Below are 25248 nucleotides of genomic sequence, written 5' to 3' on the forward strand. Positions count from 1 at the left end.
CCCCGCTTCCCGTTCTCTTCCCTTCATTTCTCGACCAGTGTAAAGGGCTCGGCTGCTGCGGTCACTGGCAGGGGGTTATTGGGTCGTGGGCACAGCTCCTCTGCTGAGCCTCAACATGGACTTCTTCTTTCAGTCTCCTGTATTCTTTGTCCTCGACTATTCTCTCTCGTGTGTGTGTGTCTGTGACATCACGTGACAGTGTGTGTGTGTGTCTCATCTCTTATCGCCCTCCCTTTTCCCGCCTTCACGAGCCTTGGCAGCTCTTACGTCTGCACAGAGTGAGCGCGATAGGAAGCGAAAGAACCAAACGGAAAAGATCATCTCGTCAAACCACTGAGCAGCAGACGGGCGGGATAACACAGCAGCAGATATCGCTGCCTTTCTGTGGTGTCTTTTTCTTTGGGAGGGGGGTGGCGCGCGCTAAGCACCGTTGTCGCCCTGAAGCTGTCACGCACACATTGCGAAGAGCATTTGCCTCACCAAGTTGACTCGTTTGCGTCTGGCGCGCGTGTACCTTTTTCCGAAGGTCGTGGTCAAGCGAGGAGTCCGCTCAGCGCAGTCAACAAAAGTGCCACCCTACGCGTACGACTCGCTGTTGTATTTCACGGAGAACAGGACAAAATAGGGAAATAATGCTGCGCCGCAGCTTTGCACCGTTGCTGACGCGCGCGAGTGCTGTGTGCCTGCAAGGTTGGGGTAGCACAAGTGGTGGTGGCGGCTGGGGAGGGGCCGACACTCAGGCAAGCGGTGGCTGGGGCAGCGCTGGCGACTCAACCTCCTCAGGTGGTGGCTGGGGAAGCGCTGGCGACTCAACCTCCTCAGGTGGTGGCTGGGGAAGCGCTGGCGACTCAACCTCCTCAGGTGGTGGCTGGGGAAGCGCTGGCGACTCAGCGTCTTCTTCGCAGTGGGGCAGCAAGGGTGACCACGGAAGTCGCGGCTTCCGCGGTCGCGGTCGTGAGTCGCGTGGAAAGAGCGGCTGGGGTTCCAAGGACAGGTCCGATGGCTGGGGTGGCGACGGCGGTGGCTGGGGTGATGTCGGCAACTCGGGTGGTGGGTGGGGTGGGGATGGCGGCAGTCGAGGCGGTGGGCAGGCAGGCTGGGGCGGTGACGGTGGCTGGCGAGACGCCCCGACCGGGGGCCGGCAGCGAGGTATGCGTGGCAGCTTCCGTCGCGGTCGCGGTGGCAGCGGCAGTGGCGGTGGCGTATGGGGGCAGCCAGCCGCTGCGGACGAAGATGCATGGAACGCAGCGCCACCCAGCTTCCAACCACCGGTGCGCCGTGTTGACCCGCTGACACTGACGGCGGTGGAGGTGGAGGTAGATGGGGTGAAGAAACTAGTCGGGCAGCGCGTGCAGGTGTCTGGTTTGTCGGACGAAACCACCTGGCACACTCTGAAGGATCATCTTCGCCAGGCCGGCGACATCACATTTTGCCGACTCTTCTCTGGCGGTCGCGGAATGGTGGAGTTTGCAGTCCCCGAGGATGCCGCCCGGTGCATCACGGAACTGCAGGGCTCTGAGTTGGAGGGAGCCACATTGTACCTCCGCGAAGACCGCGAGGATACCGTACTCATCAACACACGACGCAAGATCCGCGATGCCCGCGATGCCCAGCTTCGTGCGCGCAAGGAAGAGGCCGAAAAGGTGCGCCGTGAGAGGGCGATGGCTCAGGGAGACGTCTCCAGCGACTCAGCAGTGCAGTGATCGCCGTTGTTGGCGCTCGGCAGTCGTGGTATTCCTCCTCTCTTGCCAACTTCCTCCCCTTTGGTTTTTCTTCTTCCTCTAAAACCTCCGTGCTGCTCTCGTGTAGTGGTGAAAGGCGGCAGTGCCACAAAGGAGCTGGGAGGCAGTTAGGCCGCGCACACGCGCGATTGGGTCTCTGCAAGGTCGCAAGCTCCTCTCACCCTGCCGCAACCGACAAGTATGCCTCTATTAGCGCACATGAAGAAGCGTGCTACGCTTTGAAGAGTGCCGAGTAAACACTGCTGCTTGAGCAGCCTGTCGCCTTGTGCTTTTATGTTGTGTTCGCCGTGTCAAGCCAGCCAAATTAGCGGTTGTGTTTTTCGAGTCTTCAACTTGTCGTGCCTATGGACATGCTTGGGTGCTAACATGTTATGCGATGGCGTTGTCGTCAGACAATCCCCCTCGCCTCCAGTGGGTGTGGCACAGAGTCGATGACATGAGTTCGGTGATTTTTATTCTTCTTTGCAGTGTTGTAGCGCCCACCACGTCCCTCCTTTGCCCTGCATATCGGTTGTTCTCCAGATTGACGAGGCCTGCGTGAGCCATGCAGGGTGTACGCTATGCGGACGCCACCAGGAAGGGACACTGTAGAACGTGTAACTGAGCCGGGCACTGGGGAGACCAACTGAAGTTGGTAGGGCGCCAAAGGCGTTGGCGATAAAACTCATGCTTACTGGTGTCTGTGTCTCTCTTAGAGGTCTCGCAACACTGACGTTCGAATGTGCGACTAGCTGGCTGGGCCTTTACCGCTGGCTTTCGACCTCTACTGGAGCGTGTCCGGAGCAGCACGTGTGCATTGCGGGTCAAACATATCGACTTTGCTTCGCGCATCGCTCATTTATTTTCCGTGTCTCCCCCTCGCTTCCCTGCTGGCAAGAGCCCGCTGCCGCAGACTGTCATCATTCTTCTCCTTCCACCCCTTCGCTCTCTTTGCCTTATGGGTTCCCCTCCAAATGCCCATTTCACTCCCTCTGCTGTGCCGCATTCCCTGTACGTTGCCGTCATGGTGCGCTCGATGTCAGCTCTCCCATTCCCTTCCCCTTTGTCTGAGTGCGCTCTACTGACTGCCCCGCCTTTTCCCTTCGGCGTCTGTGGACCACCTTCGCCCCTCTTCCCCGCCCCCCCCCCCTGCGAGGTGTTACACCTCTCTTCACCTTTGCAGGTTACCAGACCGGGCTCTGCTCTCCCACTCTTCCCGCTTCTACTTGTCGTCTACACAACTGCGTCTCTGCCAGTGGTTTCGAAGGAGTTTGAAAGGGACATCTGCTCGGCGCACCTACATTGCCCATGACTGACTCGGAACTAGAAAAAGAGGCCTAAAACCAAAGCGAGAACAATCCAAAAACCAAACGCGGTGCTGCAGGGGCATCTGTTTTCCCTCACTCCCTCTTCCCACTCCCGGTAGCCTTGCACACCGCCACCCTCGCCTCACTTTCAGTGCGTGTGAGGAAGGCGGCGCATCAGGAACGGTGAGATCGGAGAGAAAAGTAGCAGAAAAGAAGCTGAGGGTGGCCCATGCTGATTGCGCCTCGTTGCGCGCCTCGAGCATGAAGGCTGCTCAGCGCATTCAGCTTTCCCTGACCAAACCCCGTGTGGAGAAGCTGATTGTGTGCTTGGGGTTCGGCGAAGGCCTCGACGCGCGTGAGAGCCGCGGCGCTGTCGCCACGCGCGTTTCAAAGCACCTGCTGCTGCAATGTCATCCTTCTCCGAGTGATGTACACAACCCGGATACTACCCGCGCACATGCACGCGATCGGCAAGGACGTGCCCGCGTCTTCTACGAGGCGCACACGATGCAGGTACGACATAGCCGACGTGGCCGCACCGAGACGCTCCGCAGCCCACAAACGTGGGACTCGAGTCGAGTGGTAGACTACATGGGCATGTGGTGCGACCGATTGCTGCTCGGGGATGCCCGTCATCCTGCACGCTGCGCACTTCTCGAGCCGCATGTGCCTGAGGTAATGTGGGGTGAGGCGGTTGCTCGAGTGGCCCAGTCCCATCGACACCTGGGCTCCAAGGATGTTCTTCTCGTATCTGCGTGTGAGACACTGCCGTTCGGTGTGGTGCGCTTGTGCACAGATGCCGCAGAGACATGGAACACAAGCCCTCCGGTATCTAACCTTTCTATGCCCGGTATTGCCACCTTGACAGACGCGCTAAGGCTCTTTATGCCTTCAGACAGTGGACCTTCTTGTCTACGCATTGGTATCGGATCCGAGCACGGCACCGGCGCTCCCCTTATGCAGCATGAAGTTCTGCATGAGCAGCGTTTTCTAGTGCCTCTGTGCAGTTTTGTGGCAGCTCTTTGGTGCGCGAATCCCGTGAAGGCGTCCAAGTATGTCTCCTCTGTCACTGCTAGGCCAGAGTCATTGACAGACAGCACAGCTAACTTGCGTCTTTGGCGCATGATGCAGCACTCCATGCTTTCCACCCGGGACTCTGCCGTCCTTAACGCGTACTACAACGACGACTATCTGGATGCGCGCCTCAGCCAAAACCATACGCGCTACCTCGCCGAGACTCTCATTCGACGCCTCGCTGACGAGGACCGCACCACTTGACAGTCGAGGCTGGTGCCGATCGGAGGTCAGCAGAAATTGACGATCTAGGTTTTCCAGCAGATACCCGGCCGTACTGCCAAATACCGCATGCCTTACACCTCTGGCCCTTATCATCGCAGATATGCTTCGTTTAGCACACATTGTACTCCCTACACAAACATGCAAGTGCCCGCAGAGGTCGTATCCGGGGCATAAGGGGCGCAGGTAGCGCACCTGTTGCGCTTCCCTCTTCATGGATTTGCGGTGCAATGGGCTCATCATCTCTCTAGGTGAAGGCTCGTGTCCCCCTCCCCCATCTGCGCCATGCCTTTCGTGCGCGGTACGTCTTCACCTGCTGTGCGGGGCAAGATGAAGCCACCCGTGTGCGTATCTCCCTTGTTCTCATCCACTCCTGCTTCCTCAGTCGTTTGCCCACCCCACATCTCTCCTGCCTCCTCATCTCGCATGGTTTCCTCTGTTGCTTGGCGCTGCCCATATGTGTGTTTGTGTGCGTTTGCTGCCTGCTGGCCGAGCACCGCAGCGACGAGGCCACCTCCATCACCCCCTCCCACCCCATAACTCCCTCTCCTCCTCTTTTGCACCCACGCCTGGTCTCGCCTCTCTGCAGTGCGCCTGCTGCTATTTTCCACTCATCTCGCACTATCGACTCAAACCGCTATCACTGTGTGCCTTGCGTCGAGGATGACCTCACGCGCGCTGAAGCTGTACGTTGCGGCGACGTGCCCGTTCTGCCACCGTGTGGAGATCGTCGCACGTGAGAAGAAGGTTTCGTACGATCGCGTTGTTGTGGGGCTGCGCGAGGAGATGCCGCAATGGTACAAAGAGATCAACCCGCGCGAGACGGTGCCAACGCTGGAGGTCGGCTGCCCGGAGAGGCGGTTTGTGTTTGAGTCAATGCTGATTGCTCAGTACCTGGACAACAGTTGTGCGCCTGCTGGAGCGCTGATGGGTGCATCCGCAATACAGCGACACCGGATCGAGTACTTCCTTACCCAGGTCGGCGACTTCATTGGCGCTGCGCACGAGCTGCTTGGTGACCCGCTGAGTGCAGAGAAGCGCAGTGCCCTGAGCGATAGTGCGGCTTACATGGATGAGCTGCTCGCAGCGAACCAGACGACGGGGCCGTACTACTGTGATGGCGAGTTCACGATGGCGGACGTTGCGCTTGTGCCATTTCTGGTGCGACTGAAGTTTGTGTTGATGTACTACGCAGGGTACGATGTGTTCTGCAAGGCGCCACGGATGAAGGCATTGTGGGCTGCTGCTGTGCAACGCGCGTCTGTGCTTGAGACGTTGCCGACGGCGGAGCAGTGCGTGGAGAACTACCGCCACCTGGTGCCAGAGAGCGCGCCGATGATGGGCGCGAATGGCGGGTATGTGCTGTACAGCAACCATTTATGCCCTTTTGCGGACCGTGTACGCCTCGCCTGTGAGCTGCGCAAGTTCACGGTGCACGCGGTGGAGGTGCCGCTGCATCCACAGCCGGAATGGTACCAACATTTCAACTCCCTCGGGACGGTGCCTGCGCTCTTTACGCCGAGCGGCGAGGCTGTGCACGAGTCGCAGCTGATTCTCTATTACATCGACCGCCTAGCGACGGGGGATACTGTGCTGGTGCCGCGTGGAGACGCGGAAAAGGAGTATGAGGTGGGCTTCTTCCTGGACAACGCTGGATATTTTGTCACAGGACTGCTCTCGTGGTTCTTTGGTGGCAGCGAGGATGCGAAGGCTGAGTTTGAGTGGGCCGCTGTCGAACTCGAGCAGCAGCTTGCAAAGCATCCGTTTGGTGAGGGCCCCTTCTTTGGTGGCAAGACGATGAATGCTGGTGATGTGGCCATTCTGCCATTCCTGGTCCGTGTGAAGTCACTTACGCCGGAGCTGACGAATGGGTACGACTTCTTTGCAAAGTTTCCGCTGCTGAATGAGCTAGCAGAGGCTGGCATGGTGACACCGGAGGCGAAGGCGGTGTTTTGTACGCTGGAGGAGTACAAGAAGCGCATCCTTCAGCTGCAGCAGAAGGCACGGGATGAGTAAAGCCTCGTCGAGTAGATCGACGTAACGGCAGAGCAGTGCTACTTGTAGTCGACCTGTGCATTTCATCACGTGTCTCTTGCGGTCTCGTGATTATATCTTTGGTGGCGTTTTGTTCGACCAACGCGGATCTCAGCTGCGAGGTGGCTGTCGGCTCTGATTGCATAGTCTTCGTAGTGAGTCTTCCTACAAGTGAAGCGTATGCGTAACCGACGTGAGTGAGTTTGGAGGAAATGAGGATGGTGACATGCGAGGGAGAGTAGCACAGGGGCTTATCGTTCTGCGTGCCTTTCTGTGTCTCGTAGCGACTTACTTTGTTTATGGGGAGCGGTGCTGTTTGTTGTTATGCCTCCAAATGCGGACTCGTGGGGCTCATGTCCGGTTCTGCTTTTCTCCGGTGCTTTTTTTGCTTCTCGAAGACTTCAATGACTGTGGCAACGTGTGTCGTCGAGCGTGGCTTTTTTTTTTCCGTTTGTACTTGACGTATTCTCGAGTGTGTGGCGGACGGGTACTCGTGCCGTGACGTGTGTTTGCGTCCGAGGTATCGTGCGGCGCAGCGCTACGTTTGGTCGAGTCGAATGATGCTGCGTTTGCTACCGAGCCGCCGGACGCTGTGTGACGCGCGTCTCCGCTCGTATTGCACGCTGTCAGCTGTTCGTACTTCGCGTGCGTCTCTTTTATTTGCTATCTATTTTTTCCTTGACCCATTTATTCGTATTACCGTCTGCGCATTCTCCTAAGCAAACTTGCCCCCGCAGTTCTGTAAAGGATTGGATTCACCCCTCTCCCCTCTCCGTAGAAGATGACGTACTTCATGTTTCAGTACTTACGGCGAACTGTGTGACGCTCGCCGCACGTGCTCCGTTATGAGAGAGGCACTCAGCTGTACTCACCCGAGTGAAGTAGACCGATGTAACTGGGTGGCGTATTTTCGAATACGTGCAATTTCGTGCGCCGCTTCAACCAGCACGTGCGCAGAGGACTACCTCCTCACCCCCAGTGGGAAAGGCTCGTGGGGTGGGGGGGGGAGGGGGAGTCGAGCGCGCCATCTGCTACTCTCGCGTTCACCTATGAAGGCGTGTGCACGAGTGCGCTTGTTCACTTGTCTGCAGCCGTGGCACCGAGAGCGGTCTGGGACGTGACTGTCAGAGGAGTTACGGATGTCCCTGCGCCGCTCTCCACCTCAGAGAGGGCACGGGAGTGCGGTGCACAACCAACATGAAGTCAGTCGCTCTATTTGGGGCATCACGCCGTACGCTTAGCACAATGGCTCATATGTGCGCTTTGCATCCGCCTCACGAGTCCCCTGCCTTCCTCCCCCCTCTCTTCCATTCGGTCCTGTGGTGTTTTCTGCTCGCTTATCCCTTTTCCATCATTTGCGTTCTCCTGGCGAGTGCTGGGCGGCCACAAGTACTGCACTACAGGCAGAAATCGATGGGGCAAGTTTATGCGAAGCCCCCCGGGCACCAACTGTAGTACTCACCATCGTCTCGTGTTCTTCACTGCCACTGACGTGAACGCTGTGATTAGGGTGGGGACCACTGAAGGCTGTTGACCTGCAGCGCTGCAAGGGACTCGATGCGTGGAGTGTCACCCCCCAAGCGGTGTGGGTTGCGGCTGCTGATATTGGCAGCGCTTCGTTCTTCGTAACTCTTCATTTCCCTTCAGTCTCTGTGCTCCAGAGAGCTTTGCACCTACCTGTCCTTATGGAGGGCAACGGCGCCAGCACGTCGACGGAAAGAGCAGGACGGTTTATGAGGATTGCCCCTCGTTTGTGGAGCGATACCCCTCATGGCGCCGTTCACCGTGCGGTGGAGGCGCAGCCCCAACCAGTGTGGCGCCAGCTGTGGCAGCGAGCTTTGGCGAACGGCGCACTGCGGCCGGGCCCGTCCTGTGTCGTAGCGGATACGTCGGAGCAAGAGGTAAGCGCACAGGGAAAAGAAGGCGCTATTATTGTGGCTGCGTTTGTACTCAGCATCCCATTCATTGAATGCCCGTGCGCCGGAAAAGAAGAGGCCGTAGAGAGCAGCGCGGACGTGTCCATGCGGCGCTACGTGTGTGTCTCGCTTGGATCAGGCTCCCGGTGCCTTGCGGCTCAAGATGCGCCCGCGTCTGATGACGGCGAGAAAGTGAGGCGACTTTTCGAACTGCGTGACGGCCATGCCGAGGTGATGGCGCGTCGTGGGTTTGTCGCGTTTCTGCTTGAGATGGCCGACGCGAGCGCACGCTGCACGGGCGGCGCGTACGCTGACCTTTTTCTACGCCGATGTGGCGGGGACGGCAATGTAGCTACCGTGGCCGGTGTTTCGAGCTGCCCGAAGTGGGAGCTGCGAGAGACGGTCGCAGTGCACCTCGTCTGCACTAGGTGGATGTGCGGCTCTCTGGCTGCCGTGGCGGGAAGCTCAGGCCGTAGCGGGCACCTGCTACTGCAGGCCGCCTGTGGCTGCTGGGTCGACTCCACCGTGCAGGTGGAAGCTTTAGCAAAGGAGGGGGAGCGTGCCTCTTCCACTGTCACGCATGTTGGTCGCCACGTTCTGGCTACTCACTACTCATCGCTCAACGGGGCCACGCAGCTCTTGCATGCTGCGCGCGTGAAGCCCGGCAAAGGACTTGCAAACCTCTCGATGTCGTGCACCGATAAAGTGTGGCGGTGGTGTGTGCTGGGTGTGCAGGGTCGTCGCCGAGCTTCTCTTTTCCCTGTACCGATGCGACTGGCTTCGATACACGTTCTGCATACCTCGTTTTCGGACTTGGGGGGCTTGCAGACAGCGGTGAACAATGCGGCGGCCACGTTTCAGTGGCGAAATCGCAGGTGGTGGTCTCACGGAGAGAGAGAGGTGGCGTTGCCGCAGGCACCAAAGTTTTCCTTCTTTAGCGGCGCCGAGTTTGCCGCTACACGTCCGATGACAGCCGCGAAGTCGCACGATGTCGGTGTCTCCAATGACAGCGGCTACTCGCGTAGTCGATGGCTGTGCGTCAGTTCTTTGGTGGGTGACCGAAAGCGTAGTCGTGACGAGGAGGCGGAGGCGTCGGCTTTCGGCAGTGTTACGTGCAGCTGGCCGTATCCCCTTACTGCAGGCGACCATAGCTGCTCTCTCGTCCTTAACACGAAGGCTGGGCTCCCCCAGGGAATGACAGGGCGTGCGCTAGTGCGACGCTGCAGCACATTGTCGGAGATACCATGGCAGCAGTGTCCCCTCTCCCGTCCATGGATGAACCATCGTGTACAGCTGCTACTGGGGCTCGGCAAAGAAAATGCGCTGGTCTGCCCCTCCATGGCGACGAATGTGGCTTCGGCATCGTATGCACCGGCTTCGATTTACGAACGTAGCTCTCCCACGATCACGGATGACACCGATCTTTCCATGAGCCAGCGGGTACATCGGTACCACCTGCAGCGCTCGGGCACTGACGGGGACTCCATACGACTTCTCTGGGCATCATCACAGATCAATTTTGATCATCTACTCGAAGCCGCTGAGAGCTGCAAAGGTACGCCATGACCGGCACCTGTGTGTGGACGCGTCGCATGTATGTGAGAGGTGTTTGGCGCATGCTGCAACTCGTGAGAAGCGATGGTGGATTTAACGGGGATCAAACAAACGACATCGTCAGAGAGCAGCGGTACCTCTACGCCTGACCGGCGCCACTTTGCAGCCCTTTCAAGGCAAGCACAAAAGAGTTAACTTGTGCAGGTCATGAAGAGCGTTTAGGAGTGATATGTGTCTCGTTCCTCTTCCTGGTCGCTTCTCCTCCTATGGCCGCTGCCTTGTGCGTTATGTACCCCCTTCCTCCCCCCTACTGCTCTCGGTACAGGGGTTCATGCGTTGTTCCCGACCTGCTGCGCGACATCGGTAAGCCATTCGACGCTCGATGCGGGCTCAACTTCATGCAATAGCCGTGCACAAAGGGGTTCGATTGCGCACATCTCACTCGCGCAGCGTGTGTTTCCTCCGTCGTGTGTACAGTGCTACCCCCTTCTGCTTCTTTAGAGCGTCAGGCGATGTGCTCCCTGTGCGCAGTCACACGCTTCTGCACACACTCTCTCTGCTCGACACACCCACTCCTGTTAAGGACGTAAAGCTTCCGGAGAGGGGCGGAGTGCTCCTGCTGCCACCGACTCATGCCTCCGCACCACCTGCCGCGGCACATGCGGGCAAGGCCTACCGACACGCCCCTCGTGGCATGGACGGAAACGGGAGACGGCAGTGGACCACGCGGACAACAACGTTGTCTGAAAAGGGGCCGCAGGGGATCCACCCATGCGAGCGCTCTGCGCAGGCGCTGCCAGCCGCCACTGGCATGACATATCGCATCCGAGCGCGTCCTCTGGAGTTCGGAGGAGCGAGGTGGGTGGTGGAACGAGGCGCAGGGAAGTCCCCACCGCTCAGTCCCACGCTGGATGTGTGTGAAGCGCGCGGCATCTCCTACATCCGACCGGGCGGGCTGACGAGGCACCGATGCCGGACGCATGACGAGAGCACGCCGAATGGCACCCTCGGAGTCCTCCCGACTCCGACGTGAAGAGTCACCACCCGATGTCGCGGGATGCCGCGGCTTGAAGGGGCTCAAGGCGAAGGATGGCATGCAGACGGGGTGCTAGGCCTGAGAAGGCCCTGACCTGCAGCTGGCCGGCTTCCTCCTCGAGCCCATCCGGCGTGCAGCCCACCCAGGTTCCTCTGGCGCCGACCGAGCGGCACGCACGTGAAGAGGAGGGACGTGAACGGACCGGGAGAGTCGGCTAGACGCATGGCCCGGTTCGACGGCAGACGGCTCGACCTCCCTCTCTCTGCTTGGTGTGTGCGCTGCAGTTGGCGCGTTGTACAGTTGAACGCATCTCCCCAGGCGCGAAAGGCGTGGCGGCTGACACAGCCACAACCGCCGTTTTGCTTCTCTGCCGCCGTGCCCCTTCCTCTTGCTGCCCACGGCTGCGGAGAGTCCTCTCCGCTCGCTCTCTCTCTCTTCGCGTCTTAACAGTCGCCTGCAGAGGCGGACAATCCAGTGCGCTGCGAAGGAGGCGAAGGGCATCCTCCGTGCACCCCCGCCACCTCATCTGGCGCCCCCTTTCCCTCTGGGCAACTTTTCCTCTCTTTGCGCCTCTCTCCGCTACGCATGGCCGCGGCCTCTACGCGCCACCGGCACATGCACACGCCCCCCCCCCTCCCCCGTAGCCTCCCTTGCTGGCATTCCGCATTTCTCTCAGCCTCCCCCCCCCCCCCCCCACATCACCTCTGCGCTGGCTCATTGCGAGCAGCACACGTTTCCCTCCCCTTTCGCTGGTGCTGCCTGCGTGTGCTGCGTGTGCGCAGGTGCGGATCGTAGCGGCCGTGTGGGTGGGTCCACCTCTCGATGGACCTGGCAGAGCGTCCGCCTTGCATTGTTCCCCCCTCCTTCTCACCCCCGCATGGAGACCGGAGGACAGCATGAATGCGAACGGCTCTCTCGCACTTCTCTCCATGCCCCCCTTCTCTCCGTCCCCCGCCGGTAGGCAGGAGGGCACGAGCCCCCTGCTGGAGGGGTCGGGTGCACCCCAGTCCATCATGCCACGTCCCGTTTGACCCCACAGCACCCCAGCCACTCTCCCACGCGCTGGCGGAGCTATGCCAGACATGAATGCTCCTGCATGCGACTCTGTGGGCCACACGCTGCAGAGGGGCCCCCCATACCCGTCGAGCCCCGATGGGCTGACGCTGGAAAAGGGGCTGTGCATGGGCCTTTCCCGGGTGGCCGAGCCTTGCGTTCGCGAGGCCCAACCGCGATCGCCCCGGCCACCGATCGTGCCCCGTGGCCTTGCAAGACTGGGGAAAGGACGGACGTCCAACACGCGTGGAGGTACTGACCGCGGACGATGCAGCCCTGGCGCTGGCGAGGGCGAAGGTGTCCGATGAGCACATCCGGCGCCCCGAGTCCTGCCGATTCCGACCCAGCGATGCTGGCGGTTTCTCCAAGGGGCAGCGCGGCTGCTCTCCAATGGGTGGCAGTCATTCGCAGCGTGGCGCACTGCTGCCCGCGAGTGCCCCGGGCGAGCTGGGCGAATGGCCTGCGTGGACCCCGCCCAGTACACACCGCGGGGCACATCACGCCGATGGCGTCGACCGGCGCGGCGTGTGAGCACTACACCGACGCGCCGTTGGGCCGATGGGGTGCCGCGTGCGTGAACCGGGCGGCCGAGCAAGCCGCCGCTACGGGCACGCGTTGGGGACGGCACGGATGCAGCCGCGCACCGAGTGGTGCGCTGCTGCATTGGGGGCCTTTTCGTTTGTGTCTGCGGGGGCTGCGGTCCCCATTCACTCGGATAGCACTTCTGCTTCCCGCCAGAGCTGCCCACTCAGTCAGTGCAGTTTGCATGTTGCTTCATGGATCGCCTATCGTGCGTGGCCCACGGGCCTGCCTCATGAAATCTGGCGAAGTCTCTACAGACCGGCCGGGCTGTGGTCCCGTGAGCCCGGCGCGAAGGGGCGCAGCTGGGCGACACGGGGGGCGTGAGACAGTGCGCGGGAGGGGCAGGGTGGCACCGCACTCTCCCCCCTTCGCTAGCCCCACCACAGGGTGTGTGCGTATCGCTGCTCATGCATAGCAGCTGCTCTCTACTCCTGCTGGCCTGGCCTCGGTGTGAGCGTCACGCACGCACACACCGCCCAGGAGGCGGAGCGATCGAGCCGACAATGCAGAGTCGCTCACGGCCTCGAAGTCTCTCTCTCTCGCTCTCTCCCCTCCCCCTCTCTTGCAGGCCGACGAAGGAAAGCGAGTGTGCTTGCGCATTTCCCCCTTCCCTGCGTTTCTTCTCCCTTTACTTGCAGTCCGCTACTGCGCTCTGTTCAGGCGGAGTACGCACGCTGGCGCTCACCTTCCTGCGGACTCTCATGTGAACATCGCGGTGGCGTACTGGGGAGAGCGCCGCATCACTGTGGGCACCCCCTCTCTCTCGCTTCTCTTTCGTTTTTCTGTTTACTTGCATCCCTGCCCCGCGCTCGGCTTACCGGCGACGCGGGCTCGCCTAGGCCGCCTATATCCCCGGCCGCGTCGGAGCTCGCGCCTCCTATACAGCGAGGCAGCCCTGCGCGCCCCTACCCCCGCGGGTTTGCCTCCCCTAAACGCCAAAGATGTCGTGGATGAGCAGCGAGATGGGCACCCCCGGCGGATCACCAACGTCTGCGATGCCGTTCTCCGGGCCCCTTCTGTCCTGCGTGACCAGCTTGCCGCGGCGATGCACCGGCTTCTTTAGATACTCCGCGACTCCCAACTGCACAGCACCGCGATCACCGAAGCTCAAGCGCGGGGATGCCGGCGGGTCGCGTCCTCCTCCGCAACTTTGGCGCCTTGTTGGGCGCGTTAGGCTCGGCGCGGCGCGGCTTTGGGGGCGGCTCCTGGGCATGCGCGAGCGGCCTATGCACCTGCTCATGGACATTGCTCTGTGTGTCACTCTTGTGGTGGTGATGTGGTGGCTGCTCATGTGGTGCAGGCGCCGTCACCCCCTGTCGGAGGAACAGCTGGCGCGCCTTCTGGGACCGCTCTCCAAGCCGTGGTCTGTGCTGGTGCAGCACGAAGGCGCCGCGGACCGCCTGAGCAAGGTGATACTGGTGGAGGAATGGCTTGCGCGGTGTTCTAGCAGAGGCACTCCGTTGGCTGAGTGCAAGGAGCCGCTGCTGCTCTCGCCGCACATGCTCCCGTCGTGGACTCTGCACGTCGTGGAGGAGGACTGCGCGGACTGCACGGACCAGCAGACTTACGCCAGCGCTGTCGAAGGCGTAGTGCTGCAGGCGCGCCACGCCGTGTTCGCGACGTCGGCTGCCCCGCTGGGCCGTGTCGGGCCGATGCTGCTGGCGATGGCGAGCGTGACGGACGACGTGGATGTGCGCGCGGAGCTGCCGCAGTGGGAGTGGCTGCGGCACGTGCACGGCAGCGGCTTTCCGGCGGTGGGTGGCGCGGCTGGGGGGTCTGCGCCGCCGCGCGCACCGTATCTGGCGGTGATGGGCATCCCGTCGACGGATCAGCGCCCGCGCGCCGCCCTGCGTGAGGCGCAGCGCAAGACGTGGCTCGCGTACCAGGAGGTGGCGCGCCGCGACAACCACTTTACTGGCGCGCTGCTGGCGCTCTACGTCTTCGCCGCGGCGGAGCCGATGGTGCCTGTGGATCTGGCCTCCGATGAGCAGACGCGTTCAGCGACCATGAAAGGATACGCACAGGACAACGCCTCCACACCTTTCCACCACACGACTGCGCTGCTGCCAAGCTTAAGAGAGTATGATGCGGCCTCATGCGTCCTTGCGACAGGCAACACCACTGGTGACTGCGCCGCTGAGGACTTCGCGCCCCGCCGAGTGGTCCTTCGCCGTGGTTGGCAGTCTACGGGTATTCCGAGCCCACCCTGTGATCGAGTCCTCAGAACATCTGGCAGCAGCGAGGGAGCTCCAACGTCTGCGCTGTCGTACCTGAGCGATGTCCTGTCGCTCCCCGTGACGCCGGCGTTCACGTCGCCGGCGGAGTACATCTGCCACGCGTCGTCTGCGCTGTGGCAGGAGGCGCTGACGCACCGCAACGTCCTGTGGATCGACATGATGACGGACCGGCGGCCAACGACCAAGAAGAAGCTCGGCGAGATAATCAACTGGGGCCTGCCGGTGGAGGTTGGGATGAGCCAGAAGCTGATCCTGTGGCTGGCGTACGCGTACCACGCCTTCAGGGATGTCCCTTTCATCATCAAGGGCGACGACGACGCGTACATGAAGGTGCCGCAGTTCCTGAGTGATGTGCGGTACGTGGTGAGAAGCATGCAGCCCCGGCCACCGCCTCCGCCTGCCGATGCCGCCAACCGCAGCACGTGCGCGCTGGACATGGGCAGGGCAGAGTGCATGTACTGGGGCGGCATGCGTCTCTTTCGACAACGTACGTATAACGCTGGCATGACCTTTATGCTGCACCGTCTGCTCGCTCGAGTCGTGCTGGAGCCTCATCCGAACGGGGAGCCTAACGTCGCAGTGCTGCTGGCCGCGACAGACTTCGACCCTTCATTGTCGCGGGTTTACTACGGTCTTGTGTTTTTCCACGAGGATGTTCTGCTTGGGCTGCTCATCCGAAATGCGCTCCGACGCGCACGCGACATCTGCCCGAACAATCGTGTCTGGTTCATCAAGGAGGGCTTAGCTCGTTTCCATGACGTGCACCGAGGCGACTACCACGACGTGACGTGGTCGACGGTCGTGGCGCACCGCTGCACCCCCGCTGATGATTACTACCTTCACCACTTCTTCCAGAGGGAGCACTATGCCACGTTGGCCAGCTCGGGCGGGAAACGCCGCGCTGAGAGAGCCGCTGTGGCGCAGGCGGCGGCGTGGGTGGCGGAGCACCGGCGCACCATGGGGTCCGAGGTGGTGGGCTGGGACGCCATGCCGGCTGTGCAGTGGGTCCGCGATGTGAAGCGGACGCCTGCGTACGACATGGCGGAGGCGGATGGGGTGCCGGTGTACCGCATCGAGTACAAGTACTGGGCACACTGGTTCACGGCTGTCGATGATGGGCTCTACTCTTTACCGCAGAACTGAGTGCCACTAGAGGCGATGCGCGTTTGCCGGGGGTTTATGTGCTCGGTCCGCTGAGGCGCCGCTCTGCTCGCCTTAGCCGGCCGCTCGCCGCATCCCTTGCGGCCGGTCTTTTCGGTTTGCCGCTGTGACTTCCAACGCGCACGGGCCGCTCAGACCCGTTGCACGCACGGCTCGTGTTGGTGACGCCTCCTTCCTCTCCTTTCCCTCGCCGTGTGTGTGGTGTGGTGCCACTGTGCACCTTCCACACGCACATGGCACGCCACTTCTTTCCACTCCCCACGGGGTCACCCTTCACGCGCGCTGACTTCGCCTCGGCTCCGGGGCGCGCGCTTACGCGTGAAGGGGGGGTCGCTGTTTTCTCTTCTTTGCCACTGCGTCCGCCTGCGTGGAGAGGCGGACGTGCGTGAGATAATGGGAGCGAGGCGAGAGGAGCACGCTGACAGTCGGCGAGGAAGGGAGTGAGTGGTGGTGGGGCGGCGACTCATACAGCTGGCCCCCATTCATACGCCACCGCGAGCGCACACAGGCCTGTGGGGAAGCACGCAGACTGGATGAGGTGCAGCGAGTTTCAGAAGTGCGAGCACTTGTTTGCTTGTTCTCTCTCCCCCTTCTGTGCGCGCGCTTCTACTTTCCTGAAGCTCTTCTCCCTCGAGGCCGGGCAGCGCCTGGCGTACGGCCTTCATCTCTCGGTTTCTTCGCTGGCTGCTGGTGTTTATCGTGTGGAGCAGGCTGGCAACCCCGTGCGCGCTAGTTCCACCCACCCTGCTGCTCGCTCTTCCTGTGCCCTGCTCGCTTGCGTTCTCTCTCGCTGTCCGTCCGCCACCCTCTCTCGCCGTATCTCGCTGGCTCCCGCTCTACCACGGACCATCTCGCTCTCTCTGGTCATTCTTCTTCATTGCAGCTTGTCGCCCTTCCTCTTCGCTGACTCCGTCTTCCCCCCCTTCTCTTGCTTCGCACTCCTCAAGGCATGGCGCCGCCAGCCTCGCACCTCTCCTGTTCCCTCTTGCAGTGAACCGCGCGTTCCCCTCCTGTGCGCACGCACACTCGCTGCAGTCGCCGCGATGTGTAGGCCCCACCCCACCTCTCTTCTCTACTCTTCCGTGGCTCTTTTTTGGTCTGCCCTCTGCCTGTGAGCTCGTGCGCCGACCATTTTTCCTTGAGCCACTCACCATGTGCTGTGTCTGGCTGTGCTGCTGGTACTTGATCCGTGCCGTGCGCCTGTACCAGCTCAGCGATTTCCTTCCTCTCTTTCATGAAAGGGATACCAGCAGCAAATCGCTTGCCTTCCCTCCTTTACCACCGCCTCCTCCATTTCTGTTTCCTGCCAGCGTGTGTGCGGGGGTTCTTCAGTGCTAACAACCTCCTCTCTCTCTCTCTTCCCAGCCTCCCCTCCCTCCCCACCCGAAGTGTCGATGCTCCCCTACGTCACTCAAATGATGCTCTCAGCCTCACTCGTATTTTCTCCTTTCCATCTCTCTCCGTTTCACCACCCCACGACCCCGGCGAGATGAGGTGTGGCGGTGTTGGTCTTGCTGTATGATGAGGGGCGACTCCCCTCTCTCCCTTCCTCATCTCTCTCATTTTTATGCACTTTCGGCGTGTGTCTCGCGCTACTCAAACGATTTTATTCTTTGCCGGCTTTGTAAGTCCGCGCGGGTGGTCGAGTCACTCGTTGAGCTCTCGATTGCGCGCGCATTATTTCTCGTTCTTCTCCATTTTTCCCCCAGTTGGGCTTCTCGTCAGGGTTTTACTCCGTCCGGCCTGTGCCTGAGCGTTGTGCTGTTTTCTCCTTCATCTAACGCTTCTCCCTCCCTCTCTCTTGCAGTGCCCTCCCCCCTCTCCCCTGTTGACGGGATGATGGGGGGGAGGGCTCACACCAAGAGAGTTTACCTCCGTGGAAGCCGAGGATACCTCTGCCAGGCTGTTTGCGACGGATGAAGGTGGCGCCACATCGGTAGTGCTTGCCGCCGTTGCTATCTTCTCTGCAGGCGGCAGGGTCGCTCTCCGAATCAGCCGTGGCGTACCCGTCGGTGGAGTGGTGTCTGGAAACTTGGACAGCTGAGTCTCAGGCTGCTGCTGCACAGTGGCGGCTGCCGCTGAGTTGGTCGGCACACCAGCCACCGGCCCCTTCTTGCCGTGTAAGGGGGCAATGCGCCGCGGCGGCACCATGTTGATACGCGACGCAAGCCACAGCGGAGAGTCTGCTGTCGCGCCACCCTTGGTAAGGGTGGTGTGAGCGCTCATCGTCGCCGGTGCTTTCATTATGGGCGTAGGATCTTTGGTGGTGCTGGCAGCTACGGTCGGCGCTGTCCTTCCCTCTGTGGGATTCGTTGGGGAGTCATTAGTGACTTCCTTCTTCGCCTTTGGAGCCGCAGTGAGCAAGGAGTTTGCGCCTGTCACGGCACTCTGAAGTCCTGTCACGAGGCTAGAGAACGGTGTGACGTCCTGTCCCGGCGGGGTCAGCAGTCCGACAGTACCTGACGAACTCAAAGACAAGGAATCGTCCGCTTCATCGTCTGCAATGGGGCTGCCCAGTTGTCGCTTGGACACCTCGCGTAGCACCAGCATCTCAGTGCTGTGGTCATCCTCCAGCCACTTGGCAGCCTCAATCTTCAGAGACCGGGTGCGGTAAGGCGGCGGCTTCGGCTTTTTCTTTCGGCTAAGAGCCGCCGCCACGGCAGAGGCAGTCCCCAGTGCCCCACCCAGGCCACACAACTTCGGGCGCAAGGCGAGTGCATCGCTGCACTTCGGTGTAAAGTGCGTCGGCACAGCAGGAAGGGTGGGCACAACGACAGTGCTCACCTCGGTGGTACTTGTGGACTGATCGTTGCCATGGAGCCGGAATCCTCGCGAAATCCCAGGGCGAGGGCTCAGCACGGCAGGTTTGAAAGACGTCATAAGGGTTTCCTGGCGCTCCAGGGCGAAAGGCGCACCGGGACTGGGGCGGTACCCGCCGGAGCCTCCGTGGGACACCGAGTCGAGAAAGTTCGAGTCCGTCCCGTACGGGGTATGCGACACCTCCGAGAAGGGCAGTGAGTCGAAGCTGTCCATCTTCATGACGGACCAATTCGCATCTTTAAAGGACCCGGCTGGGTCGCTGCACATCATCTCTGAGTCGTCCGATGACGTAGACACCACAGCGAGCGGGACCTTGGGCATGGCGACTCTACGTGTGTATGCCCTCTCTCCCTCTGCTACAAGAGAGAGGAGGGGGAGGGGTGATGGGATGCGAAGCGACACGGCGACGCACGCTCTACTGACAGGGCAAGAGGAAATGAGAAAGGCGCACAGACGCAACTACAATCCAGCGTCAATGACACGGTGGAGGGTCGAGCTGATCGAGAAGGGGGAGGGCAAAAGACGGGCTTATCAACGAACAGGAGGATCGAAGCACCAACACAACGGGGAGAGCCGACAGAGGGGGAGGGAGGGGGCAGAAGAAACGGAAAACAAAAAGAAGAGAGACGAATGGCAACAATGATGGCGCCCCACTGCACTGCCTGGTGTTGGCGACACCACCGAGAAATCGGAGAGGTGGAGAAGAGACAAAGAGAAGAGCGTAGACGCAAACGCTCAGGTATGATGTGTGAGTACACCCGAGTAGAAGGCCACCCAGCGATGAGCACACACACACACACGCAGAGAGAGAGAGAAAGACACGCGCACACACATACATCAATTGTTGAATATACACAAAGTGAGAGCCAAATGAATATCTCGTTTCCTCCCTCACGCAGCTCAGCACAAGTAGGAGCAAAGAAAAAAAAAGCGAAACAAATGCGACCTACGATCAGAGTTGCGTGACTGCGTTGCTGAGTGAGCACGTGTGATGCAAATTTGCCCGTAATCATCCGAGACACCCCAATGATGGGAGAAACAAACAGGCGAGAGAAAAAAAAGAGAGAGAGAAGTGACTTCAAGAAATCCCCTAAGTGGAGGCACAGCGGAAAGAACTCGTAAAGCAACACACACACACACACACGCACGCACATACACACATCAAGCCCAAGGCAGATGGGGAGGGGGAGATGAGCAGCAGCGGTGGTGGCAGGCGATGGTAATACTCGCAATGCAACAGTACCGTTCTGAAGAGAGAGCAGGAGAAGTGAGGGGTGTCTGTGTGAGTGTTTGTGGGGGGAGGGGGGTCCACTGAAAAGAATAAAAAAAGAGAAAATGGCTCAGCGCACCTCTATGTCGAGATCGGCCGTAAAGAACGCCTGTGTCTTCCTTGTCCACTTCGTCCTCCCCCCGGTAAACGAAGGCGCACACGGCCAAAGTTGAATTTGGCGTGTGGTGGTGGTGACACTTCGCCCCTTTCTCCCCCGGTCCGGAGGGAGGAGGAGGAGGAGGAGGAGGGAAGAGGTCGCGGCTGGCACTTCTAGTCTCTGCAGTCTGGAGTGTCCGTGTGGAGTTGGTGGAGAAGGGGAGGAGGGTAGAGGGTGGAGTAGTGAGCTGCTTGCATTTTTTTTGCTGGGCTCATGCACGTCGGTGAAAACGGACAGCGGCAATGCGCCCTGCGCAGAAAGCGGGGCTGGAAGACTCACGCCTCCCGCAGCCCTGCAGCTGGAGGGTGCCACACGCAGGATGCAGGAGAAACCTCAAGGGCCTTTCGCCTCTCATCCAGAAATAGGGCCGACCTCTTGCGCGCCCGCAGGGTTGTATACTGACCCCAGGGGACAAGAGAGCGTCGCACCTCGGCACGTCGGCCTTCACCTGCGTGTAATCGGATGCACGCGACTGTCTCTGAACTCCACTCCTACATCCGTGTCTTTTCACATGCAAGTGACGCCCAGGCAACATAGGCCACTGCAGACAGACCCAAACATAAATGCGCGGCGATATAACCAGCGAACTCGGGCCCCGCATGACATGCGTGGTGGCGCACGAGTGCTGCGCTGCCTGCGCAGAGAAGGAGAAAAAATACAAGAGAAGGAGGAAAAGAGGGAGGAGAGGAAGAAGATCAACAACACCGACGAGAAGAACAGATCCACGACACCCCAACACGACGGAAAGAGACCGGCATGTTCGCAGGCAATGCCCCCCCCTCCTTCCAAAAGTGCAGCGCATATTCCAACGTGCGGCACAATACAGACGGCAGCGCCATCACAGGTGAATGCACTCGCTGTGCTAGTGAGCCTCAGCTGTGCTTGTCCTCTCACAGGTGTACATGGGTCCAGGGGTTGATGTATCTGGCTGTTGCTGCTGTGGTACATCGCTTCCGCCGAGCACGAGTGTGACAGAGACTCCCGTGCTGTAATACATGCGCAGCTGCTTTGGTGGGCTGCTTTGGTAGTTCCGGGATGTCGCGCTCACTTCCATCGAGGACTCACGAAGGATCGGCTGAACAAGACTCGGAAAGAGAGTAGTCCCTGGCTTCGTCGTCATGAAGCGCACCGTCGCTGTGCTGCTCTCGGGCGTTGCCAGCGGCGCTGCGGTGGACCGTGATTCTGCCACGACCAGTTGGGCCGTTATGGTGTAGGCCACATCGGAAGAGATGGAGCTCACCAACGGCACTGCATAGTAAGGGCCCTGACACGGGTCCAGCAGGTACCCGGCAGCCACCTCACGCTCGTACACAAAATGCGGCTCTTGAGCGAGGTCGAACGCGTCAGGGGAGTCGCCGTTGCTCCCCAGAAAGTGAGCGCTGTCGCCACTGCCCTTGGAGTACAGCAGGCAGCTGAGGCCCGCTAATGTTTGACCTGCACCGATTAAGGTGTCTTCATCTTTCAATGTCAGCGTCGACAGTCCGGTCTCATCGAGGTGCCGCTGTGTAACGCTCACCAAGAGGCGCGTCGGCGCTGTCGCTGTCACCTGCAGCACCACAGACGGCTGGCGCTGCGTGAACTGACCCTGCACCTTTGCCACACCCCAGTCGCTCGTCAATGGTGCTACACAACCGCCTTGGAAGTACTGCGGTAAGTCCTCCAGCGCCATCCACACCGTGTCCCCCGCCGTCTCCCCCATGGCGAACACGAGATCGCTCACCTCGTTCACCCACAGCTTTCCGGCGCGGCGCCAAAGGTCAAGCCATGACTCGGCGGGCCTTCTCTTCTCAGCTGTCTGACGCAGACGTACGACGCACTGCCCGTCACGGAGCGTCTCGAGCCCTAGCACTACGGTGGCGGCGTTGGGGTCAAGTCCGACATCCCCGTACAACGCTTCCAGCGGATCGCCCTTTTTCTGGGTGCGGGCAGCGCTGCTTAAATAGGGTCGCAGCCAACACACCACGCTCGGCACCTCCGTCGTGCGCTGCCGCAGCAGTCGCTTCATGAGCGCAAAGAAGCGCGTTGCCTTGGCGGTAGAGTCCCGCAAGTCCTCGCGTCCTGGCCAGATTTCGTGCAACACCTTACATGGCCCTCCGGTGAACGCACTGACAAAGTATTCCAGGGGAGCATTCAGGATAGCCGCGTAGGAGCCAAGCACCTTTGCACAGGCCTTCTCGAGCAGAAGCAGCCACAATACACGCAGGTCGTCAGCAGAATGGCTGAACTCGGGGCACCGTGCAGCCGCAGGAAAGAACTCGTCCACGATCCAGGGACACCACCAGCCCCCTGTGCACAGCTCGACGTGATGAGCACCGACCGCCCGGTCACGCTTACCCTGTCGTGCCCCTTGCGGGTGAATGAAAAGACGGCGCAGCGCCTGCGGCCAGCGACACGCAAGCCCTGCTGCCGCAGAGAGAAAGAGGTGATTGGGAAACAGACGCCCCGTGCGCAGACCCTCTGGATGAAGGACGGCGCCGCGAAAGAGACGCACCTCACGACGGACGCTGTCATCGTTGGGGAGGTAGCTGATAGGCAGGCGCCAGTGCAGCGGGGGCACGTAGAAGCTGTCCTGGCCGCTGCGGTAGAGGGAAGCGTGGCTTGGGAAAAAATGCAGGTCGACAAACCGAATCTGCTTTGCCACACAGTCGGCGACGAGGTGCGCCGTCGACACGCTATGGCGAACGGGTACAGCGACATCTGCGTACGAGGTGGAGAGAACGCTCCAGTGCTGCTGCGGCTCTGTGCACAGCGCCTCATCCTCTTCAGCCGTTGCTACACACCTCGGCAGAAGCGCTGCTTTGCAGAGGCTGTCAAATCCCATCACGCGGCCTGTTAGGAACACTTTGGTCTCCTCAGGCCCCAGCTCCATCGCCAGCTCCTGCTCCGCCCCTGCTCCGGTTACCGTCACAGAGTTTCCTGGCGTCACCGTCGAGCCAGCTGCAATGCGGTATCGCACCTGCACCGTGTAGTACCGAGTGTCGTTGTAGAAGGCCCAGTCGCCCCCGTCCGTGAGGATGCGGTAGAGCACACCTTCATCAATCACGGCGGACACGATGCCTTTCACAGAAGGGCCACAGTAGCGGAAGAGCGACGCCGTCCGCCCCCACGTAGCGGGCACTGGCAGAGAGTCGAGACGGATAGTGGTCTCGTCAAAATCGTCCGGAACCGACGAACTGGTGGCTACAGATGGGTTGCCCTGCGGCAACACACCCGACGCACCAGGCGAGGTGGGGCACAAGACTGTGCACCCCAGAGACATGGAGAAGGGAACTGGCAAGATGGGATTTGATGACGCCGTCGCGTCTTCTGAGAGCGGTGGTAAAGCCACTGGTCGGGCCATCTCGCGCAGCTCCCCAATTCGTGTGTGGAGACTCTCGAGTCTCTGCTCCAGCACTGAGCGGCGCGCCGCCTGCTCATGGCAGCGCGCCAGACGCTCTTCCAGCCGTTGCTGCTTCTTAGAGTTCGCTGCGACGACAGCCCTAAGAGACGCGACAGACTCGGCGTCTAGCCGAAATTTGCGATGGGGCTCCACCATCGTCTAGTGCGCGGAGGTGATTGAAGGAAAACACGGCAACACTAAAGCCCACCGCCCCCCTACAGCATGTCTCTGCGTGAGAATAGAAAGCGGGAGGAAGGGAGTCGTCGTGCCCCGGAATTCAGCGTCTTTTCCCTCTTCTCTAAGCCAGCAAAGGCACAACCTCGAAGAAGATTTGCCTCTTTCTCTGAGTATGGCCACGTCGGTTCCTTCACCAGCGTGAGAAAGACAGAGAGGAGCGAGAGAGAGGGAAGGAGAGAGAGAGAGTGCGTGTCAGACACCTACACGGAGGCCATACCGGCGTGAGTAGAGTGCGCCCTCTGCACAAGAGCGTCGCTACGCGCATACGCTGTGCTTCTGCACAGACGAGAGTGCGGTGCCACCCGTCCCTCACGCACTCCGTCTCACCGGATGGAAAGATGAAGGGGGTCGAAAAGGTTGTGGAGACGCACTCTAAAGAGAGACAGAGAGAACACATGTGGAATAGTGAAGGGGGCAAACACATCGCTGGCGCACCTTCAGTGATCAGTGCACACCACAAGTACACCGGTCAAGCAGGATGAAGAAGGCATCCTTCGTTGGCGGGAAACCCGAAATAAACTGTCATCGTGCACTCCCCCCGGTCGAGGTCGTTGAGCCGCTAATCTACAGAGCGAAATGCCACCCACCCACCCCATCAGCAGCTAAAATCCAGCAGCAAAGGAGTGAAGCACAGCACTCCTCCGCAGGGCTAATGCACCCGCACTTGCAGGCTTAGGGAAGAAGGAATAAACGTAAGAGAAAGAAACGACAGGGCGCGCGTTCGTCGCCGGCGCACCCTGCCTACGGTGCGCCTCTCCATCACTTGATCGGCTCGGCGTACGTACTGCTTGGCGAGGGCGAGGGCGAGAAGCTCAGGCAAAAATACAAGAAGAAGCGCGGAAGGGGATGCCGGGGAAGCAGCGCTCTACAACATGTAGCGTGCCACAGGAAGGCGTCATGATGTCCGTGCTAATGAAGTCACGTTATACACACACACAGAGAGAGAGCTGGTCCGCTTGCCTACCGCTCCTTTCAGCGCAAGCAAGATAGAAAACGCATGGGTGAGGTCCCACACCCTCAAGCATTGAGTACGCCTCTGTGCTCGATCCCCATGCACTTGTCGTGCGACTGGCTTCCACAGATTGCGCGGGCCCATGCAGAGGTGCCACGCTGAGAAAATGCACAGACATCCAAACAACCCTTTTTAGAATAGCGGAGAACCGACACCAAAGAAAAAATAGAAGGGCGCCAAGAGGGGCGCAGGAGCACCAGAGCTGATGTGCCCACCCACTCCAGCATTGCTAATAGACATCACGGGAGGACCTGAATGGGAGCGGCCCACTAAACCCCGTAAAGGCACCACGACATGCACCGACACACAGGTAGAGCGCCTTTGCCACCTTCAGAGCAACGCTCATCAGCTCCTCCTCCTAAAATAAAACGCTCAACACAGCCAAAGAGACATGCATAAGCTGCAGCTGTATGTGCCCATTCCAGCACGAACAAGCCAGCAAGGACGCACCGACAGCTACAGCCCACGCATGCCGC

At 60.3% G+C, this 25248-nt stretch overlaps 6 protein-coding genes across 6 annotated transcripts; 5 read left to right on the plus strand and 1 right to left on the minus strand.

Moving 5' to 3' along the window:
* Window positions 1–1151: 1151 nt before the first annotated feature.
* On the plus strand, window positions 1152–1703 carry LBRM_31_0530 (RNA binding protein rggm; the record flags this gene model as incomplete). The annotated part of the gene is made up of 1 exon (XM_001567003.1): window positions 1152–1703. The coding sequence occupies one exon, from the start codon at window positions 1152–1154 to the stop codon at window positions 1701–1703; it is 552 nt and encodes a 183-aa protein (XP_001567053.1).
* A 1586-nt stretch (window positions 1704–3289) lies between these two features.
* Window positions 3290–4306, plus strand: LBRM_31_0540 (conserved hypothetical protein; the record flags this gene model as incomplete). Its single annotated transcript, XM_001567004.1, has 1 exon — window positions 3290–4306. One exon carries the CDS (start codon window positions 3290–3292, stop codon window positions 4304–4306), a length of 1017 nt encoding a protein of 338 aa, XP_001567054.1.
* Window positions 4307–4987: 681 nt separating this feature from the next.
* TDR1 (thiol-dependent reductase 1) lies at window positions 4988–6340 on the plus strand (the record flags this gene model as incomplete). Its single annotated transcript, XM_001567005.1, has 1 exon — window positions 4988–6340. The coding sequence occupies one exon, from the start codon at window positions 4988–4990 to the stop codon at window positions 6338–6340; it is 1353 nt and encodes a 450-aa protein (XP_001567055.1).
* Window positions 6341–8043: 1703 nt separating this feature from the next.
* LBRM_31_0560 (adenosine deaminase-like protein) lies at window positions 8044–9840 on the plus strand (the record flags this gene model as incomplete). Its single annotated transcript, XM_001567006.2, has 1 exon — window positions 8044–9840. One exon carries the CDS (start codon window positions 8044–8046, stop codon window positions 9838–9840), a length of 1797 nt encoding a protein of 598 aa, XP_001567056.2.
* Window positions 9841–13440: 3600 nt separating this feature from the next.
* LBRM_31_0570 (phosphoglycan beta 1,3 galactosyltransferase) lies at window positions 13441–15879 on the plus strand (the record flags this gene model as incomplete). Its single annotated transcript, XM_001567007.1, has 1 exon — window positions 13441–15879. The coding sequence occupies one exon, from the start codon at window positions 13441–13443 to the stop codon at window positions 15877–15879; it is 2439 nt and encodes an 812-aa protein (XP_001567057.1).
* A 5127-nt stretch (window positions 15880–21006) lies between these two features.
* LBRM_31_0580 (putative calpain-like cysteine peptidase) lies at window positions 21007–23679 on the minus strand (the record flags this gene model as incomplete). The annotated part of the gene is made up of 1 exon (XM_001567008.1): window positions 21007–23679. One exon carries the CDS (start codon window positions 23677–23679, stop codon window positions 21007–21009), a length of 2673 nt encoding a protein of 890 aa, XP_001567058.1.
* Window positions 23680–25248: the final 1569 nt, after the last annotated feature.

Source organism: Leishmania braziliensis, chromosome 31 (genome assembly GCF_000002845.2).
Source record: "Leishmania braziliensis MHOM/BR/75/M2904 complete genome, chromosome 31".
In the NCBI taxonomy this organism is placed as follows: domain Eukaryota; phylum Euglenozoa; class Kinetoplastea; order Trypanosomatida; family Trypanosomatidae; genus Leishmania; species Leishmania braziliensis.